The sequence below is a fragment of the Chaetura pelagica genome, unplaced genomic scaffold (genome assembly GCF_000747805.2).
Source record: "Chaetura pelagica isolate M959 unplaced genomic scaffold, ChaPel_1.0 scaffold90, whole genome shotgun sequence".
In the NCBI taxonomy this organism is placed as follows: domain Eukaryota; kingdom Metazoa; phylum Chordata; class Aves; order Apodiformes; family Apodidae; genus Chaetura; species Chaetura pelagica.
In genome coordinates, this window is record NW_009953496.1 from 8800281 (window position 1) to 8812585 (window position 12305).

Below are 12305 nucleotides of genomic sequence, written 5' to 3' on the forward strand. Positions count from 1 at the left end.
ACAAGAGTAGGTAAAAAAAGAGCATTTTTAATTGAACAATCTCACAATGTAATTAGATGCTAATGTGCTGCCCGGTACACTCAAGGTATGTACAATTATGCCCCCAAAATGGTAATTTCATAGCTTCTTGTTGGCTCTGAAGTCAAGGAAGGAAATAAATTGTGATCAGCAGTTTCCTTGGTAACTTTCCCAGCTGGAAACCAGTGGCTTAAATTATAGATAAAATGACACTACAACTAAAGTACAGTAGTACATCTCAGCACTACCATCTTAACAGAAAGCTTCCATGCAGGCAAAAGGATTAGTGTAAGTTTAGATGTAATACCACAATATGGGATCAAATCAATTTATTTATATGGTTTTAATACTATTATTTTCAGGGCTTTTTACTTCCTTAGGACTGCGTTGTATTTTGGCTTTTTAGAGAGTTTTTTATTAAAAAGTTTGTGTTCTATCATACACACCTCGTCATGGATATAAGAGGGCTGTATCCTCAGAAGAAAAGAGAACAATCTTAGTACAAAATGATAACTCTGTGGAAAGTCCACTTCTCTGTAATGAGCCAGATGACCACACAATCTGGAAAGAAAAGGGGGGGGGAGGGGTGGAAAAGCCCTAAATTACAAGTGCATTTAGTTACTATTTAGCTAGCATGTTTATATTCCATTATAATTAGAGGAAAACTCTACATTTTCCCAACAGCATAAATCACAATTCTGGTCTGCAACGTAAATACTGTGAAGGCATCCACTCCTGTCAAACCTTGAAGTAGATTGCAGAATAGCACAGTAAATGGTAAGTTCAGCAATTTAGGGTGGAAAAAATACCCTGTCCTTGGTTAGTCCCAAATTTATTCTTATTAAAAATGGTAAGTTTAAAGCAGTATAAAATCTAGCTGTCTCAATTTTCAGAACATCTTTTACATTCCTATGGGGATTTAGGTGCTCTTCACTGTATAAGCCCTATGCATCTTCTAGCTTTCTAGATATTGCCCTCGGATGTGGAGCAGCAGAGTTTAAAATTTCCCCTCTGTCTGATTCAGAGCAGCAGTCTTAAATATTCACCAGAACAAGGACTGGAACCTGTCTGTCCCAATTTACAGGCAGGTGTGCTAATTACTAGACTATAGAGTCATTTGCTCTCTCCCTCTGGCCCAACAGACATTTACATTTTACCTCAAACTGGAGGAACAGACGGACTCATCCCAGAGTGCCACACAAGGTGCACTCTGGGGAGCAAAATTATTGTTTTAAGCCTCCCAAGGTCTGGCAGAGTGGTAATCTGAAACTAGGTCTCTCATGCTGGAGGTCCCATCTTTTGCCCTACCTGATGTTGCCCAAAAGCTGCCAGTGACTTCTTCAGAAACCTGATTTAATCAGACATTTCAGCAGCATCGTAACAAATGAATTGACCCCACAACCCAATGTGTTTGCTAAATCCAAGCTTTACTGAGAAATGTTGGTTGAACCAAAATCTGCATTTTTGGGCCAATACAAATGAAGACATGTTGCTATGTCCTAGTCTTAGTCCTGAGATTCAGCAGTTATGGCTCTTATAGCAACTTAGGTGTCAAAGCTCAGTTTTCACTGAGGGGAAGGCAGGGGAGTGATATTGTATATTCTGAGGCAAATGCACGTTACTTCAATATTGTAAAGCACCTATTTGATTAACAGGAGCTACACTTTTGAAAGGAGTACCTAAATGCACAGATATTTTTGCCTCATTTTGTGCTATTTACCCTAAGAACATCTCTGAAGAGCTAAAAAAATTCCAAAGTGGTTATAAATTTAGATGTAATAAGAAAATCTATTTTTCTCAACATTTTTCACATATTGTAATACATCATCATGTGTCACCTAAAGACTTCTATGCCAAAGAAATTTTCTAAATTAATTTTGAAATTGGAAGTTTGAAAATGTAAAAGCATTTTGCCAAGCCAGCTTTCTCCCCAGACTTAAATCACACCTTAGTCCTAGCATTAAAGCATTTCAGCAGTCCCAGATAGATCACACTGAATTTTAGAGAATTTGTAGGTTTGTTTTGAGATCTATTATACCTACACACACTTGCATAGAACAAAACCTCATATCTGAGGGAGTAGATGATGTTTTCCAAAGTTAAGTAAGTGTCAGATGTATAATTAACTACTTGCATTGCAAATGATATAATGGGAAATTTAACCGGTAAGAATTTAAATTCAAATCTTGTTCCATGAAGGCTATGACAGTTTGCCATTAACATTTTAATATATTACATATGAAAATGTAGGCTTAAAAACAGACTTTGCATGAAAGATTATTCACACAAACATACACTGAAATCTCCACTCATTCAGTGTGTACATAAGATTTACGCAAATTTGTGGTGAAGGGATTATTACCTCTCCTCCCTTCCAAAAAGAAAAAAAAGCTCCTTATTCATACAAAAGAATGAATCCATGCAACCAAAGCTCTTGTAATATAACACTGTGTTTACATTATTCCAATCCATTTCTGTCACGGAGGATATGTGAAAGGTAATGTGAAAAAGAAAATAAAGATAAGCAAACAAATCTATTGAAAGACAGTTATTTTCAAGAGGAATGTTTTATGTTTTAAAAATCAGGAACGTATCACTAAGATTTTGTAGGGGCTGTTGCTCTCTTAAGCATGACGTTTAGAAGCACACGCCAGACAAAGATTGAAGATGTTATTCAATGGACTAATGAAATCTCATTTCACATTAGTGCACCCCAACCTCTTTTCCAAAAAACATCCTCCAATTGCACACATGAGAAATTCAGGAGAATCCAATCCATCTCCAAAGTCCATCTTTTTCACTGATACCCATCAGTACATTCATTTTCTGAATTAGGATTTCAAGATACAAACAATGGCAGAACCAAAATCTAGTGTATGATTAAGAAGCCTTATCTACACCTTCAAGGGAGTTTGTGAGAAACACTATTTTAGATATTTCCAGTTCCTTGGAGTAAATGCTGCTGAACTCCTACACTCCCTCATCTTAGCAGGGGTTTTGCCTTCTGTCTCTGGGCATTATTCTCTGCCAGCACCCACCAAATAGAAAACTCACCAATTTTTGCAGAATTTTATGCAAGGAGAGAAGATACTAGAGGAAGAGTGAAGAGTTCAACCCAAACCAGGCAGATACTGAAATATCTCTACAACTTTGTACAAGGCTGGGTTAGCTGGGCTATCATTCTCTTTGCTACCTAGGTCCTTTAAAGAAAACTATTTTACTAACAAATAGTATGACTGTTTTGATATGCTGTTAATTGGGAAAAAAAAAATAATCCCTTTCACTTGTGAAGTCACAATTTGGGCAGAGTTCTCTGGTGGAGAAACTAAACTTCCTTAATAGTATAAACCATGGTCTTGTTTTGCTTTTCCAGTAGAAGCAATGTCTTCCTTTTTTCTGTTTGCAAAAAAATACAACTTTGGGTTGCTGCTATACTTAGATGAAAAAGTGATAGAGTCCTATTCACTCATAATTATTCTTTTAAAAATAGGTTCTGGAGGTATTAATTGTTGGCTTATGTGAACTCTGCTGATTTTAACTTTGATTAAGGCCAACACAAAAGAAGGACAGTAATAAAAAAATAATAATGTCCTTTGCTTTTCTGGAGTCCAGAGGAAAGAGGAATGGAACTGTTTTCCCATACTCTGGAGAGCTGTGGTGCAAGTTTTTCTCTGAAATACTATGAAGACGGAAGTGAATATTTGTATCTAGCTGCTACTCTTGCCAGGTGACTCTAGTTGTTGATTTTGTCTCATCTCTTCTCTTCTCAAAAGCTCACTTTGATCACTCTTCAAATTACATTTTGTCTACTCCCAACCCAAGACTATTTCACACACACCCCTTTCTAGAACCGATTTTAACTATATGTGAATACACAGCTGTGTACACACCCCACAGTTGTAATTTGTAAAAATATCTATATGGCACTTCACTTTTAGGGGAACTTCTCAAAATTTTACAAAAATTTGAATACTTACTTCTCTGTACATAGTTTAACTGTGCACAGCCAATAGTCAGGATTCATAGCTGTAAGTAAACCACATTTTTCTTGCAAAATTCCCTTCAGGCTATGCCCGTGAAAACAACTCCCATCTGTGTTTTCTTCAGACCAGGTTAACTGAAAACTTGAAGGACGTGGCTTTTCAGCAGGTTGCACTGAACCAGACAGCTTGCCAAACTGATTTTGTAAATTCACAACGATTTCTGTGCAAATAGAAAAAAAAACACCAATGCAAATTATTAAGTACTAAAACTGTTTCAGGTGATGAACACAGGAAATAAACGGTATTTGTGCCTTAAAAAAAAATAAAATATTATTAATTTATTTAAATCTTTGTATGGAATACTGAGCAACCTTGAAAGTCTGTATATTCTCTCCTGCATTCCATCTAAAATTCAACTCTGTCATATGTTTTAGGGGAAAACTTTGAAAGAAAATTCAAAATTATATGTCCTTCATACCTGGTTATATTAATACTGAGGTACTCCAAAATCATTCTCCAAGTAAAACCTGTAAAATCCATTTGATACTGGTGGTATTTTTGTTCTGACAGAGAACACATGCCAGCATGCCTTTCACTATGTTTACCTGGTTGTAAGCTATCACTCAGACTGGTTAAGATTTTTTAAGTCATTTCCTGTGTATCAGAATTAACGAAGTCTGGTTTCTCCCACATAGGGATTTAAGGTTAAGTTTTTCACAGTGCATATTTCAACTGGGGAAAAAAAACCCTAAAAAACCAACAAAACCCCCACTTTTCCCCACTGCTAGTGAAAGACCTTTCATAAGTTACTGAGGCTGAAAAGGAAAAGAAGGTAATGATGATAGATCAGCCCACACAATATGACTGCCTAAGCCTTGTGTGCCCAGGTTAAAGCAGATTAAAACCCACTTTTTTTGGAGCTTCAACTTCTTTTTGTCACCTGTATCTGAATAAACTCATTCATAAACTGGGGAGGAAAAAAAAAGCAGAAGAGACATCCTAAAATAATCCAAAGACCAGGAAGCTAAACTTGGACACTAAAATCTACCATCAAAAACAAAGGCTGAGAAAAGTTTCTGAAAACCTGTATCTGGCATGTAAGTGTCCTAGAGCACTCTTTGCCTCTATCATTTTGCATTTGGTTTAAGAAGAATCTTGCCCAGGTACAATGGCAGTATGTGATATTCCTGCTTGCAACAGCTACTGGTGAAGCTCCATAAACTAAGTTGTCATCATCTAGCTCAAAGAGAAGCAGAGATAGAAGAGAATTCAGTAATCACTTTTTCTTACAGAGGGAGGAACTAAAGCGCATCTGAAAAAAATGATCAGCTCAAAATAAACATGTTTTTTCATGGAACATGACTTGACTGCAGAATTACCCCCCTTACCAAATTTTGAAGAGTAAGAACACTCAAAAAAGATGAGTTGCATTCCTAAAAGAGAAATCCAACATGAATTATACAAACCAACTTGTTTAGAAATCCCTGAACCACTTTCAGAAAATAGAAGAGTACATGAAGGGAAATATGTCACTTACCACACTTAATATCTCACTCAAAATATATGCTGCTCACTAGATGCTATTAAACATAGAATGAAAAACTTAAGATCTAATTTAGTTGAATAAAATTATGTTTTTCCATATTTCCACAGGTAAGTGGAGTTTTTGTTGTTTTATTTGCTTTTATGTCAACGTAAAACCCTGTAATTTATTATAAGTACTTCTAGAGCTAAGAGGGGTGGGAGAGAAGAGGGCCATGCAACATCTACCAAAGACATACTGGGATATCCACACCAAAGGATACATGACAGTAAAGAAGAAAAGGGGCAGGAAAGCTATGGAAGATCAACAACAATTCACAGAGATCACAGTTATGTGAAGGCAGCTGACAAACCAGTGAAGATGAAGACAGAGTACTCATTCTGAGATGAGTTTCAGTAGGTCATTATGAAGACTAGCACAGGCAGTTTCAGTTAGGCATGAGGAAAATGTCTGAAGAATTCCAGCCACAGGTTGTAAAATAGTACTACATAAATTGTACCCAGAGATGAAAGTGAGAAGAGAAAGTATTTTAACATGTAAATGTTATCATAGCTAGGACTTCAGATTTTTTATGATGGGAAAAGTTGGAGCAGGTTTGTGCCTTGCTGGGAAGAGGCAAAGTTTACTCACGTCTTCTCTTGAGAACTCTAGCTTTATTCTTGGCTGAATAAAACAGTGGCTTTTCACACCTCCACAGATACCTACTCACAAGAAACATTAGAACTGTCAGGAAAGAGAAAGCTGGACCAAACATGTAAAATAATAGTAATTTCTTACAAATATTGCTAGACATATTACAATAACATCAAAATAATGTAATCATTAGTGCTATTAGAAGCATCTGGCTCTCCAAAACATCTATGGAGCCTTTTTTCAGAATAGACAAACAAAGGCATATAAGCCTAGATTTACTGTAATCAGTTAATTATTTAGCTGTATAAGCTACTTGTCACAGAAAGTGAGCATTTAATTAATAGGCTGGGTAAATATTACAAGTGTAAATAGAAAATTAAGATAGGGATTTAATCACTCTGTTCACCCAAAGTTGCTGGATGAGAATGTGGAGCAAATTTCAAACCTTTTTAATGTCTGTGGGGGTCAGGATTTCATGTAAAGCTGTCTACTTTAAAAAAGAAAAAGTACTTAAAAACCTCTTACTTGGCTCTTTCTTCATCCAATTTCTTTTGCTCCACATCCAAGGAACATTTTATAACCTTGTACCACTTTTTGAACTCAAAATACGGACCTCCTGAATAACAAATACACATTTTATGTTGGGAAGAAGTGAAAGGAATGTGTAGTACACAAAAGGTGGTCTCAACACAGTTAGACCCTGTGTCTTCCACCTGTAACGAAATCTACTCTGAATGATGTGTGCTTAAAGAAAACATACTTAATCTAACAATTCTTTAAGAAAGAGAAATACAGTGAAAGAACAGGGCATCGTAAGAAGCGCAAAGAAGCCCCTTAGCTTGGAATAGATTTCATAGATTTAGCACAATTCAAAACTTTTCTCTTCTGTCTGAAAGTTAAGTCTGAAATTTTCCCTCCTCTACCAAATGAACTAGATCATCACAGTTTCACCTGTCTGAAAGCTGACTTCATGGGATTCACGGAATTATACAGCAAGCTTAGGTTTAAGCAAGCAAACCCATATGTGAAATTTCAAACAATTCCAACTCCGCACTATCCTACCACCCATCAAACCTTACAGGGTTGGAAAGACAGACAATTGTGTTCACTTCATATCAGCCTCCCATGTTTTTCAGCACAGGAACTTCACTCACAGATACATGAACAAAAATTTATCAGCACATGCAAAAACATGAAGGCATATGGGCATTCCAGCAGCACATTTATGGTCCACGCTTCAAAGAGGCACAGGACTGAAGGAGACCAACTGGGTACATACAGTAAGTATAACAATTTCAAACAGAACTACACTTTAGATTTATATATTTAAAATATAATCAACTCTTATTACCTCTGGGTGTATTATCTGCATTTGGAATTAACCAGGCTTTGCATTTCCCTTCACCCCAGCTGCACTGCATGCAATGCTTGCATCATGCTTAGTTTTGCCAGCTAGCTGCTTAAAACTGTTTTGAAGGTGAATGTACTGCTCTTATAATCAAGCTTATATATCTTTTGTATTATCTGCATTTTTGCTATTCAAGTTATCCCACCACAGGATATGTGAGATGCTAGAAATATGGATGCACTTAAAGTAGTTCTACCTTGAGTAGTTCTTAAAATTGAAAGGTGTGGATACAACTGCTTTTATGAACTCCTTAAACCCAGAGGTTTAAGTAAGTACCCCTGAAGTGCTGGGAGGGAAGAGGCAGAAATTTTTATTAAACTTCCTATGAATGATTAAGCACCTGTCACAAGTAAAACTACTGCCAGAGACATCATGCTACACTGTAATAACTGTTTACCTGGCCAGTACTGCTAGTCTGATGTTCATATAGCTGATCTGACTGGAAAATATGCAGCTCAGTGATACACATACATATATACATCTCAATCATATGTTCTATTTGAACATAAACAGTATTGTGTATGTGTGCAGCTCATCGAACATACACAAATACACCAGGTAACTACATCTACCTAGCTGTAGACTTCCAGTCTGTCTTGAACAACTATAGAAGCTGAAATATTTTTTAATTTAAAAAAAAGGAAAAAAAGACTAGAGAAAGGATGGTGAAGTTGAGAATGGAGGCAACATAAACTGTATCTTTAAAATTCAGTATTAACCATTATTCATTTCAGCATGCTAGCTTTGAGAAAATGCCAGAGGCAGTTTTGAGCTCTGGCATTAATCAGTGCTCTAACAGAAATTCTCACATGAGCTCCTCTGCACAACTGCTCACTGTCACTGCAACATTTTAAGGACAGGGACATCACAGAGCACATAGATCACTGCACTGGTGGATTTTAAAATAAAAATGTGGGCGAAGAATGAGCTGTTAATTCGCAAGAGCAATGAGACTTGTTAAGTGAGAAACCTCATTCAGACAGACAGACAGACATTCATGGCTCTGAGCCTCAGCTTGTAAGCAGTTGCACAACTTCTATTCTTGTCACTATTATGTACTTCAAGTTTTCAAGAGAAATGCAAAAGAATAAAAATAAGATCCAAAATGATCACAGAATGGCTTGGGTTGGAAAGAACCTTAAAGATCATCTAGTTCCAACCCCTCTGCCATAGGCAGGGACACTTCCCACTAGACCAGGTTGCTCCAAGCTCCATCCAACCTGACCTTAAACAATTCCAAGGACAGAGCAGCCACAATTTCTCTGGGCAACCTGTGCCACCATCTCACCACCCTCACTGGAAATAATTTCTTCCTGATATCTAATCTAAATCTCCCCTCTGAAAGAGTTTTGAAATGATTTGAAACCATTACCCTTTGTCCTATCACTCCATGGCCTTGCAAAAAGTCCCTCTCCAGATTTCCTGTAGCCCCTCCAGGTACTGGAAGGCCACTATAAGATCAAAGCGCTACAAAATCCAGCAGACACTAGCTGGCTGCACATTGTAAACCCTGACCATTGAGCAGCATCTAAGCATCATTCGTTTTCCCTGTAGACCTCTAATGCAGATGACTTCTCAACGTGGAGAGCCCCATGTGACTTGTGACATCTTTTGTAGTGTAAGCTCAAATACTAATTAAGTGAAGGGAATGGGGAAAACCAGCTGCCTTCCTGAAAAGAGACCCTCCTTACAAATCCTGAGTTAAGAGGAGGAGCAGGAAGATGCCAACAGCTGTATAAAATCACTGTAACAAAAAAAAGGAAAAAGAAAAAAGAAAAAAAAAAAGAAGAGAGGAGAGGGAGAGGGAGAGGGAGAGGGAGAGGAGAGAAAAAGAAAACTTTCCAGTAAGCAGATAGCTGTATGCTTCCTGCAGCAGGGAAAGGTTAGTTCCAGTCTCATCTCCCAGCTGGCTCCACAAGGACAGAGGTTAAATATGAAACTGCAACATACACATCTCAACACTGCTCAGATCTCTGCCTAACGGTCATCCTCCTGGAGTCTGCCCCAGTTAAACCTCTTCCCCATTTGGTGATGAGAATCCACTTTCCATCATGCTTTCTTGGAGTTAAAAAAAAAGCATTATTAAATATGAATGCTTAAGAGGTTGTGTCTCCACTTGAGACGTCTGGTCTCCTACCTTAGAAGATAAGTGTTGCAAAGAGAGATCCCTTGGGGGCTACTAGCCAAACAAACCACTGAAAATAACTGGAAGCTGAAGAATACCCAGAGGTGGGTATTACATGTTTGTAATTACAAGTTTGTGTATCCACTTGAAAATGAGAATTACTGGTTTTAGTTAACCGTGATGACTATCTCTAGATACAGCAGTTAACTGTACTCATGCATGGCTAACACCAATTATTCACTTAAGTTTTTATAAAGTAATAGAGGGGTCAAAATGGACTCCAAACTGGATAGAAGGCTTAGAAGATTAACATCTGTAACACACATTTGATCTTATCTTGAACTGGGATCTAAACCAGGCCATGGAACATCTTCCTGACGACTTCTAATCTTTGATTTGGTCGTTCTGCCCTCAAAGAACCATGTTCACACCATTATCTTCTCCATCTTAATTGCTGCTAGCTTTTCCACACTCTCTCAGGATTATTTGGACTGAGAAATTAGATTACATCTGAAATATGTTACACACTAAGACATTTTATCTAACAAGACTAAACAAGTTCGGATTTTATCATAAATGTGGTTTGATGCCCCTAATAAGTATCTGCTATTTACGATCAAAGTGCATTCCCTCTTTACTGTGCACCCACTCATCTTCACCTACCATGCATAGAATTCTAAAACAAGAGGCAAACGTGCACAGGGAAAAAGCAGAAAGGTACCCAGCAAAATGGGTACAAAATTCCCCTCCCCACTACAATAACAATTATGCAGGTAAACTGAGACAACTTTTTGTGAACAGGATCTACTGTTTTCTTTGAATATAAATTTGCCCTAAAGGAATAAATGACAAAAACATATTTTAATGCTCATTAAGACAAATCTTTCTAAGCCTTATTACAAAGTTATTTCGTTTACAAAATCCGTAAACCTGCTTCTACTGGAATATTTACGTACCTTCTTTGTTATTTTTATTTTGTTCCTTGGCAAAGTTTGACAGTAACCTGAAAAAAGTAAACTTATTTTGCAGATTCAAATACTACACTTTTCACACAAAGTTCAAATACGACTGACAAAAATGAAACCAAATTTTCATTCCAAGTTTCAGATTCAAACTGACATTTTTTTAAATAAGTAACATTTAATGTCTAACATGCCCTCAAGTCTATATGTTCCGTACTACTAAACTTAGTCAAAATTCAAGTACTGCAGATTTACTATCACTAAAGAAAGAATGATCCAAGGCAATAATTTGCAGTATTTGAAATTTAGGCTTTGCTACTGATTTGCCTGTACACTTACCATTCATAGTGGTCATCTAACAAAAACAGTAATTTGAGCACTACTACAATAACTGCTACAGCAAGAACATCATATTTCACTTTTCTTGTTGACTTATTTCCAGGCACAAGAGTCAGGAAATCCGCTTCTCCAATAGAGGTCTTTTTCACCACCCGACGAGTCCAATTATGCAATTCATCTGATTAATGTAAACAAAAATATCTAATGAGTATGTTCAGACAAGCTAGAATTACTTTTACAGTGCAAATATGTTGGTCATTCAAAGAAAACAATTATTATTTCTTTTAGGACCACTAGACAGCAATTTTTTTGAGGCTGAAAAGTATTTTTTTGGTATTTTAGACAATCTTCACTGTGCTTACATGGAAAACGGTTATGATTTATTATATATTCACATGGAAAAAAAATAAATAATATTTAAAACAGTGTTTTGATGTTACTTGAATGATGCTGTCAGACCATCCTGAACACCATTGTGGGAAAGCATATCTGAAATCTACAGAAATATATTTCCAAAAGACCCCAAAAGCCAAAAACTTGTCACAAACGTGTTTCCTGCATGTTGACTAAATACACAGTTGAGGCTGGATTCAGCACTGCAAAGAGGAACTGGGCTAATTTTGAAGAAGCTGGTTGGGTATGAGCAGCAGCCCAGCATGGCCGGGCAGTGGTGGCTGCTGAGGCACAGCCAGTCCCAGCCGAGGTTACCACGGGCACTGCCCTGTTGTGTCAAAAAGATACAGCTACAGCTCCAAAAGCAGCAGTTGGATATCTATACAGTCTCTTCTTACTCTATGCTTATTTTTCACAGATACAAATCCTCCAAATTTCTCACCTTTCCTGTTCAGCAAGAAAGACAGGGCTTGATTACATCACCACCAGATTCCACAAAGGTTAGCAATGTATGACTAAGTGCAATCTTAACCCAGCTATACTTCGTAGTCTCTTGCTGCTTACAAAGAGCTCAGTAGGAACTCTGTTTTAGTCCTCTTGTACACAACAGTAAAAGTTAAACAAAATCTGGAAACCAATTTTTCTTATAAATACTGTCAGTATATTTCCCATTATTTCACATACTTAAAATGACCTTTTAATTAGTATTTAGTGTCCTAAGAAATACTGCCAATTCACTGCTTCATTGTTTTTTTAAGAGTTGTTAGACAACAACAGTAATCCTTTTGCAATTCATTAAAAAAATGCTTCTACATGATAGAAAGCTTCGTTGCAAGGAAAAAGTAAAGGATGGTATTTTCTTCTTTTACAGTGATTTTCAAAGAGGACTTAGCTTTTTATT

The 12305-nt window shown here is 36.9% G+C and overlaps 1 protein-coding gene across 1 annotated transcript in view; it reads right to left on the minus strand.

The window, feature by feature from the left end:
• Positions 1-386: 386 nt before the first annotated feature.
• The window catches only part of TAF1B (TATA box binding protein (TBP)-associated factor, RNA polymerase I, B, 63kDa), a 51173-nt gene continuing 39254 nt past the window's right edge, over positions 387-12305 (minus strand). The window contains exons 10-15 of the mRNA XM_009999235.1: positions 11012-11189; positions 10667-10713; positions 6703-6793; positions 6175-6245; positions 3996-4221; positions 387-579 (exon numbers count right to left, since the gene is read on the minus strand). Coding sequence (XP_009997537.1) covers positions 387-579; positions 3996-4221; positions 6175-6245; positions 6703-6793; positions 10667-10713; positions 11012-11189 — 806 coding nt within the window. The remainder of the gene's footprint in view (positions 580-3995; positions 4222-6174; positions 6246-6702; positions 6794-10666; positions 10714-11011; positions 11190-12305) is intronic.